General features: G+C 37.5%; 1 protein-coding gene across 2 annotated transcripts; it reads right to left on the bottom strand.

Annotated features, from left to right (window-relative positions):
• Window positions 1-184: 184 nt before the first annotated feature.
• On the bottom strand, window positions 185-9626 carry tbcela (tubulin folding cofactor E-like a). Of its 2 annotated transcripts, XM_085915549.1 has the most exons (11): window positions 8753-9626; window positions 7537-7589; window positions 6271-6429; window positions 5716-5855; window positions 5339-5520; window positions 5146-5263; window positions 5007-5070; window positions 4184-4310; window positions 3989-4105; window positions 3758-3869; window positions 185-3552 (listed from the first exon to the last, which is right to left on the bottom strand). In XM_085915549.1, exons 3-11 carry the CDS (start codon window positions 6419-6421, stop codon window positions 3346-3348), a joined length of 1218 nt encoding a protein of 405 aa, XP_085771675.1. In that variant the 5' UTR covers window positions 6422-6429; window positions 7537-7589; window positions 8753-9626; the 3' UTR covers window positions 185-3345. The 2 variants fall into 2 exon arrangements, with proteins under 2 accessions (XP_085771675.1, XP_085771674.1); XM_085915548.1 differs by having other exon boundaries at window positions 5007-5263.
• Between the last annotated feature and the right edge of the window lies 1 nt (window position 9627).

The following is a 9627-nucleotide window of genomic DNA, read 5'->3' as shown; positions in this document are numbered from 1 at the left end:
AAAATATTGATAATGTAAAAATGCACCTTGACATTGAATTGACGGGGATAAACTGGACAATTGTAAAACTGCAGGATTTTCAGAAAATGGATCGATTGATAATTGTTCCCCCCCCCTCCCGACATTTCCAATACATATGATTTCCACGCTGATCTGGCAGTATCTTTTATTTGCATTTGTGAAATGTTTCACACACGTTCACTTTTTTTTTTTAACTAAACAACAACAAAAAATCATAGATGAGGCTTCATGAATCAATATAGGTGTATTTCATTGACTATAAAGAATTAGTGCAAAATAGTCATTTTCATTAGATAACATCATAGTCATGTTCCTCAATGTGGCAGACTGTCAATACTGTTGGACCACTGTCAATTAAATTTCTCCCCACCCATAAATATTGAAGAAGCTGCAGTAAATGCTAAATACCTTAGATTTCACTACGTGACTGTGAATCTTTAATAATATATATTTTTTAATTCAAGCATTTCAGGGTTGACCCTGTATGTGGTTCAAGGAGAAAGTACAGTGATTTAAAACAAACAAACAAACAAACAAACAAACAAACAAACAAACAAACAAACAAACAAACAAACAAACAAACAAAAAAGAATAAAACCGAAGAAAAGTATTACATGTAGTGCTCATTACAAAATTTGGGTGAAGTTTATTCAGCAGGAATAGCACTAAAACCATCCTTGCAAACGTATCATAATCAATAACCATGCCTGGTGCAAAAAAATACATCCATCCAGCAAATATTTGTGTACATCACACTAACCGCTCGCTCGTTAACACTACATCCTCGGATCCACACTCAGATGCTGATGCTGCATTTAACTATTGGACTCACTGTGCAAGAACTTGTGGTTCACGTTATACTATCACTAACTCAAAAATGAACATTGAACCTGCTCTAAGCAAGTGCCATACCTTTACACTTTAGCTTTGTTGATTATATTTCCTGATATTCAGGTACAGCACTGGCATTATTAAATAAGAAATACTGTATAAGCTTATTAAGTTCTAAAGCAAATATCATTGGATACTGTGGTGTATAAAACACCATACCAAAAATAAGCTGAAGCAGAAGTGTTTATCAAATGTTCCCAGAACTCAGCGACAGCTATATGATTTGAATGCAGCATGTATTCGCATAGTTATTAAACTGCTCACAATCAGGAACTGTTAGTTGCTAGTAAGTGCAGTTGTTCAAATAAACAGAAAATCAAATATTCAATGAGAATTAACAAAATGTATCTCACAAAAAACATGGAAAGCAGCAACATGGAGGAACGTAAATCTGAGCATTAACAACCATGAGCAGATTTAGAGAACCGAGACATTCCTTTTTCATGGACTTATTTAAGAGTGCAGTTAGTTTTTCTACACAGTCATTAACTAATTAATATTTTTCTTATTGTCATGCAAAACTAAAGGAACTGGTCTCACTGTTCCAATATTTTTGGTGTGTGTGTTGCTTTTAATCATAATTCTCAAAATGTACTTAAAAATACCATACTTGGTGCTACTCCTCAAAAAACAAATAAGAGGCTACAAGTATGTAAATTAGATGTCATGAGATTCAAACTGCACAGGCTTTCATTGGATTGGAAGGTCCAATTGAACCTCACAGTTTAGGCGTCAATGAGTTTTGAGGCAAAGCCTGTAGAGGGCAGCACACAACACATGAATGGTTGCTTCATGATTTTTTTTTTTTTCTCTACAAAAATCTCAGAAAACTGAGAAGAGATTGGGTCAGTGGTTTTGTTCCACTGACTCACCATTGAGAGTGAATTAAAAATGTATGATATGCAATTTATAGGAATAATAAAAGATAAGATGGACCTTTAGTGCACAAAGAATGGTGTCATGATACTAAATGCAAGAACTTTTTCCACAGAGTTGTGGGAATGATTTTCAGCTTATGGAAGATCAATTCCAAGACAATACAATGTATCTAGAATACAGTGGAACCTTGTTTGCCTTAGTTTTTGACCTTTTTTTTTTTTTTTTTACAGTATTTCCAAAAATGGATGCGTGTTCAAGATAATAACTCTCCCAAGTCAATTGTAATGCCCAGGCAACATTGACGTAACATCCTGTCAAAACTGAAAGCATGCAGTATTATAATAGTTCCTCATGGTGTTTCATTTTCACTCAACAAATAAATAATTTGAGTGCGACTGCCAATAGCCACCATGGCTCGAAAGCAAGTGTGATGAGTTGTATAATAATATACTGGGTCACTTTTCACATTTAACAAGATGTTACACTTATGATGACCAAAATGCTCTAATGGTTGCTGAGCAGAGCGGAACTCTTGTCATTGCCTTGAGTTGTTCATAAAAGCTTGCATTGTGGATTATACCAGGCTGTCTGTTGAAGTCTTTTTACACAATATATCAGAAAGGTCTGCGCCAACACCGAAGAATTCAAGAAAGAAGTTAAAAGTAGCGTTAAATGTTCATCTCTCCTATTCAGTTGTCCTTTATATTTTCTTCACATTGTTTTTGTTTCTCACAATGTAGTCACAAGCTATAAAATGTGTTTTTGTTAATATTTTTGGGTGTCTGGAACACATTAATTGGATTTACATTATTTCCTATAGGAAATATTGCTTTGGGTGTCATACAATTCGATTTCAGTCTAACCTTTTTGGAACATACTAAATCACACAATCGAGGTTCCACTGTATGTCTTATTTTCAAATAACATCCATCCATTAAGATTTTTCCCATTCCAGAACAGAATGATCTATTTTGGGAGAACGAGTCAACATGGTTTTGCACCACCGGCATTAAATAAACCACGATAGGACAAAATGGATGAAGATGTGTTTCAGATGCTGTTTAAGTCACAATTGTGAAATTGTGAAACAATACTGTTCTCAAAACTTTCTCTATTATCAGCAGTAGTGCTTCGTGATGGTTCACTGAAGCTTTTGCCACAATTTGGTTACACAAGTGATGTGTACTCGCCGATGGAGTTGTGGTGCATTCATGCAGATAGAAAGCTGCGGCAGTGCCATCCCATCAGAAGCTCAGAGCTGCCTGCAAGTTTCCTTTCTCGAGCCGTCCTCCATTTCCTGCACTTTGCGAATGCCATAAACTATAACTTAATACAGTAAATAAAGACATAATCCTACCCAAAGTGGCATCCTAGCAGCTTACCTGAGGTCTACTGCTGAGAAACCGAGATGAAACTCATCCTCGTTCGACTCTTCAAATTATCACGAAGGCTTCGGAGCCTCGAGATATACATCGATTTTCTAATCATTTTCCAATCTCCAATTAATCCAACTAAATGTTCAGTAAAGAAAATGGCCAAGTGGAAGTCAGTGGTTCACTTGGTTTTGGGCACAACAAGTATCTCATCACCATCTTGGATATTATAAGAGTGAAGAGCTCGCGTGTTGTACTTGAGTTCGTCCGGGCCAAAGGCACTGTTCCTGTCGATGTAATAGAGCCTCATGCTGTTGGTGGAAAGCTGCACCACTGACGTCAGCTGCTTCTTCAGCTCGGCCACCGTCTGGTCTAAACGGATGTTTAGCTGAAAAAATACACATTGGTCATGCATTTCAGACATTAAACTAAATGTCTCGCTTTTAAGTAGAGTGGAATGAGTTTGAAAAATAATGTCATTAATCTAACCACTCTACTACAATTTGATTAGTTGTCCAGTCATACTTTGCTGTGACGACAATATACTTGCTCTCCAAACTTTGAAGGGAAAAACATAGGTGCAAGTGACAGACCTGTTCCACTTTTTCTTCACAGTGAACCTCAACTTGAGCATGGCAGCGTGGTCGGAGATCGATCTCAGCCAGAGGTTCCAACTTCCCATACTTGTTTACCAGACAATGGTATCTTCAGCAAAGAAGATGAGAGGATTAAATAGCAATACACTTTAGCTACTCTTAGAGCTTTGCTTTATGCAAGCCTACAGGTAAGTGAGCATAGAGGTTCTAATGAGGAAGTACACGTACCGGCGAGGCAGTTCCTCCTCAGGACAGTGCAAGTGGTAACGGATGAAGAACCTCTCGGCATCTTCTCTCTCGCTTTCAGTTACAAGGCTTCCATTCAGCAGTGATATAGAGGGAAGCCTAAAAGGTTCACAATCACGTTGGAGCTATCAGACAGATATTTTTAAGTTTCCTGGATTTGTTTTGAATTGGACTCACTGTGCAATCATCAGGCTGCGCCGCTCCTTGTTGGTGTATGTTTGCAGTAAGGGGATGCCTTGTAATCGCACTTCCTCCAGTTTCGGAAAAAAGTTGAGTTTCTCAATGTCTTCCCATCGATTAAGACCTAGTCACATTTCAAGGAGACGTACAGTACTATTATAAATTTACTTTTTGATTGCTTGAAGGGTTGCCAAGAACTTTAGATTTTCCAGTAAACTTCTGGAAAGTTTCTCGTAAATGTCCATGTGTAGTGAAGGCAATTCTGCAAAGGTATCATAGGCAAGCAGAAATATGAAGATTTTTTTTTTTCCTAGACATAATCATATCGATATAATGATCGTTCTAGCCGGTTGTCACACCATCCACTGCAATTTCCATTCAAAATATTTTGCATGGTTTATTAGTTTGAGAAAAAGTATTAATCTTTGCAAACAATGCGCAAGACACCTCAGTAAGTGAAATGGATTTCAGGACCTTAATTATTGCTGGCTTAATATTATGATGACAGATATTTTAATTTCAACATTAGCTATACCATTTCTTTTATTGGCATATGTTCTCTAAAAATAGACTGAACACAGGATCTCCTTGGATACAAATTACGTAGCAGAGCTTAAAAGGTGAAATGGAGAAGGAACAGCTGTACCAAGCTTCTAGATACCATGATGAGTTTGCTAATTTTATCAGCATTACGTGAAGGCATTACACACCAATCTTAAAATGTCCTTCCATTTTTTATGCTCATCTAGGATCAGAGACAACTCAGAGTTTAAGTGAGGTACACCATCCTCACCCAGCAAACATGATTTGAGTCACAAACCTGAGTTGTGAAGGTTGATGCTGCGAAGGTTGGGGAAGAGCCGTTGCAGGATATCTTTGCTGTCCTGTATAGACGCTAAATTGTTGTTGGCCATGACCAGAGTGTCCAGGCCAGGGAACATTGATCCAAACTTGCGTACTTCACCCCAGTCGAGTAGATTGTTGTCTGTGATGTGCAGCAGGCGGAGGCTGGGGCAGACTACACTGGAGCCTCGCACGCCACTGTACTCATTAAGGCACAGGAACAACTCTTCGAGCCTACGAGACAACAAGGATTACTCCACGCAGCCATCTATCACTTCAGTATTGTAAGAGCATTAGTGCGTCCCTTACTCGGGGATCTCACGGGTGAGCAGCATCACAGTGTCCCAGGACACTTGGGTGTTGTTAAGGACGAGGCGTCGGACCCGAGAAAAGGCTTCAGCGCACTGCGGCTCAAGGGTCATCCCTGCTAGCGGGTTGGAGCTCAGATTAAGAAATTCCAGATTGGGGATGTTTGAAACAATTTTTCCAATCTGAAAAGAGGTAGTGTCGATATGACATTTTTTTTTCTGTTGCTACTGAATTGGGTGCTAACATAAAACGGAGAAAAGAAAAAAAAAACCTGAGCTCATGGGCGATATTATAATATGCATCACCCTGTCTTTGATCATTTCTGTGTTCTCTGGAAATACTGAAAATGAATAAATGAACAGACCCAGAGACAGCACCTCATGCCAGTCTTGAAAGTTGTTATGGGATAGATCCAGTTCCATGACGTGGGCACAAAAAGCTGCAATTTCACTCTGGTCTCCTGCCTTGGTGATTCCACATCCATTCAACACCAACACGCTGGGCAAATTCAAGCGGTCTAACACAAATATGGAAAATTACAATGACTCAAATTTTTACATTTGTAAAATATATTACAGTGAATGGGAGGGAAGCACGTTTGTCATTTGTGGTGATTTAATTGACTTTATGGCAGAATAAATGCCTTAAATGAAATACAGTATATGTATGCGGGATATACTAATTATCGCCAACGCCAATTTTGATGAATATCAGCATCTGCCTTTTTTTTTTTTTTTTTTAAACGAAGGCCAATTAATGTGTTCCCTTTCAGTTATTTTTTTACAATAATATTCGTAATATTTAGTTGTTCATTACAACAGGAATGACGCAAACAACTACAACACACAAACAATTAGCTCACTAAAAGAAAGCGTGATCAGAAGAGCACAATATGATCTCTATCGATTAGATATACACGTTTTCCAGCTCACCTTTCATGGGGGACCCTTGGGGACATGCAGTGGGCACCACCACCACTACCCCGATGCCCAACCCTCGACGGCAAGGAAAGTTTTCTGGACTGTACTTTTCATTGATCACCTCCACAAAGCTTCGGCCATCCTGGCACACTGGTGACTCCATTGCTCTGTCTTTGGAACAGTTTTGACCAGAATTATAGTAACGACTCACCATAGATCACAAGCGCTAAAAATATCTAAAAAGAACGTCTTTTCGGGGTTTATTATTGGTTGTGCTCCCTTTTATGGTCCAAAAACATGACTTGGTGAGAAAAAAGGAAGTAGGCTTTCAAGTGAGTTTGAATTCTTGTCTCTATGTGTCAGCCTTGTCACTGCAAGGTCATGAGTTAAGGTCGTGCATCCTTTCTCACCTCAAGTCATCTGGTATGGGCTCATGCTACCGTGCTACCCTGAACTGGATAAGTGGTTTGTATAATGGACGGATCAATGTCTTATTATACTCAGAAGCAAGGACACGCTTTAAGTGCCACTGGCTGACATGTTACAGTGAAATGACAGTCATCATTTCTGTCTGGCTTGTACAGACCAATCACGATTACTGAATAGAATTCGAGATTAGTCAGCAAACAAAATGCAATGCCATTTAAATATCCTTGAACTGTTGAAACAAAATGGTTGATATTCCAGCTCGTGACTTTAATATGAAACACTATACTGCGTTTTTTTACGACTTAAAATTATGAGTGTGAGTCGCGAGGTTGTTATGATGCAGAGTTCGAATGAGACAGCAATGGAATCTGCTGTGGAAAGGCATACATTATGTAGTGGCCCATCAGACCAGCAGACAAAAAAAAAAAAAAAAACGGATCTTGTTACAATACCTGATTTAATAAAACGGCTTGCTGGTAAATTGTGGTAATGTCTGAAAGCAAACTGCTGCTACTCTGCCAACATAAAGAAATGTTGCTGTAATTTTTCTGTTGTATTTTTACTTTGCACCTTTAAGTAGTAAAGTCGAAATGACATATATGGTGTAAATCCCCTGGTACTGAAATAACATTTGAGATGCTTGCCAGTCAAAACAATGTTATTTTCCAAATAAAAGGCAATGACAACGTTTTTTTTCTTAATTGGGTGTTTGCAAACTGATTACACAACCCATAATAGGTTTGAGACTCACTTACTACTTGACAATCACTTATCTAGATTTACTACAATTGTTGACATGTTTGTTCAAATAGCTTTGCAATTCACAAGTTATGCCAGAGAGGATCTTACCTTAAAAATCTTCCCTTTGATTTGACTTTTTTCACTGCTGTCTTCTGTTGGTGCTGTCAAAGAAATTCACCATGTAAAATAATCTTTTATGGATACATTTGTTTTTCATGAGTTCAGCAGTTTGTGAGGCCATACAAACTACTACTATTGACTAATAAAGGGACGACAATCATTGCAGTGCACGTCCTTCCATGCATACTTTTTGATTCTTTATTGGCAAGTTTGGCATTTTTCCTTGTTCTTTTAACACGAGTGGTAATATTTTTAATCCGGCCCACTGAAAATTTGCATTATCAAGAGTCCTGTAAAAGTTGTAGCATTCATTTTGCCATTTATATGTAGATCATATATACCATTAAAAATTGTTACTATTTTTATATAACATGCAAGGATACCATTAATATTGGTTCATACAAAACACAAATGAATACTTTAACTTGGAATATTTTATACTGTAATAAACTTTCACACAATGTTATGCATTTTAACTATCTCCTCCGCACCCTAATATACAATAACCTGGCTCGTCTGTTTATGAATCAAATGTGGCCCTGAAGCACATTGCACAGAAATGCAAATAATAATAATAATAATAATAATAATAATAATATACCTCATTGTTAAAACTATGCTGTTTGGTATATGGAAAATTAGGCTGAGCCATGAAAGTTTTGTCTTCTTTTTCCACATTGGACAATATAGTGATTTTACTACATATATTTTATTTTTTATTTTTTTAGCTACTAGGCAAAGGATGCACCAACTGCTCCTTATTTGGGTGAGCAGATAGACAACAAAAAGGAGCAACGAAACAATAAAAGTTGTAATTTCAGGGATGTCGAGACAAATATTGCCGTTCTGTTTTGGCCGAAATAATATTGAAGTCTTTGAAATTCCCAAGAATTGACAACGACGCCTTTCAATGGTAGAACTGAATCAATACATCGCGTACATCGCAGAATTGGTATCAATTTGAATGGAGCCCATATCACAATCTCGCTGCGAATATAGAATGACATGTTTGATTGACAGACAGTTATTGATGAATACATGTTTCAAGGGGAGTTTACGGTCAAATATTTATTTTAGCCCCTCACATCACCCCTTCTGATATCAAAACGAATTGCAACAACATACTATCAATAAAATATAGCTGATGAAGTCATTCCGAGAGAACGCCTTCATCGGCTACTAACAAGGTTGTTATTCAACATACCTTTAATAATCACTTTCAATGCCCCTTGATGAAAACATCCCAGCTGTCTTTTGCTCTTCCCAGTATCCCGGAAGTGACGTCATTTGTTGTCTTCCACGCATTGGTTCCAGATTGGGTGGCAAAGTCCTTATGCAGCCCCGTAATATTTTTTGTTTATTAGTATTTCATCCTATTATAGATAATCTTCTTCTAAAGTAACAAAGGAAATAAAAATATAAGGCGTCCTGGATGAAATGTATTTTTACCGTAAATACACGAGGGGGCTAATGTAATCATCAATATTTGGATACACTACAATTACCGTAAATCAAGATGTAAACTGCCAATTTCGAATTATACAATGTTCATACCTTTTCTATTGCTATTTACTGATTTGCAGGATCATGCAAGGACGGCAACTCATTTTTTAAAATGTGCATTTTTGGTAATTGTCAACTTATTTTAATAAAGTTTAAGACTGTAGTTTTGTGATGCTTCACATCAGAAGGTAAACTAAGTTAGATTCAGATCATATGACTTATTTTTTTTTAACTCCAGGCAGAAGCATACATTTGACATTTTCATATTGAATTTATTCTCCGTCGGCCCAGATAGAGCCCCAACAAATGCACTATATCTTAACTTCACAAAACATACACTTTTTCTTACCTGAATGGATAAACATTTCACAATTTATGTTGCAATGATTCTGGAATTTGTCCTCTGTCAACATGCCCATCAATGTCAGTGGGCGGCGCTATCGTGGAGTTAATCCGAAACATTACCATGGAGAGGGATTTACCTTGACTTGCTGTCGAACCAATCATGTCCTGCTTGCCTTTATTATTATTATTATTTAACCCTTACTGTGGAAGAGATGTCATGATGTTCCTGGT

The sequence above is a fragment of the Syngnathus leptorhynchus genome, chromosome 7, assembly GCF_054491065.1.
Source record: "Syngnathus leptorhynchus isolate UIUO chromosome 7, UIUO_Slep, whole genome shotgun sequence".
Lineage (NCBI taxonomy): Eukaryota > Metazoa > Chordata > Actinopteri > Syngnathiformes > Syngnathidae > Syngnathus > Syngnathus leptorhynchus.
The sequence above is the reverse complement of the archived record's forward strand: the minus strand, read 5'-3'. Positions and strand labels throughout refer to the sequence as shown.

What these genes read in the sequence shown, in the direction of transcription:
- tbcela (XM_085915548.1), bottom strand. Translation starts at nt 6,421, where the DNA reads ATGGAGTCACCAGTGTGCCAGGATGGCCGAAGCTTTGTGGAGGTGATC. An exon ending in ACTTTCAAGACTGGCATGAG is followed by an intron (nt 5,521 to 5,715) that starts GTGCTGTCTCTG and finishes ACCTCTTTTCAG; the next exon opens with ATTGGAAAAATTGTTTCAAA. An exon ending in GTGAAGAAAAAGTGGAACAG is followed by an intron (nt 3,553 to 3,757) that starts GTCTGTCACTTG and finishes GTATTTTTTCAG; the next exon opens with CTAAACATCCGTTTAGACCA.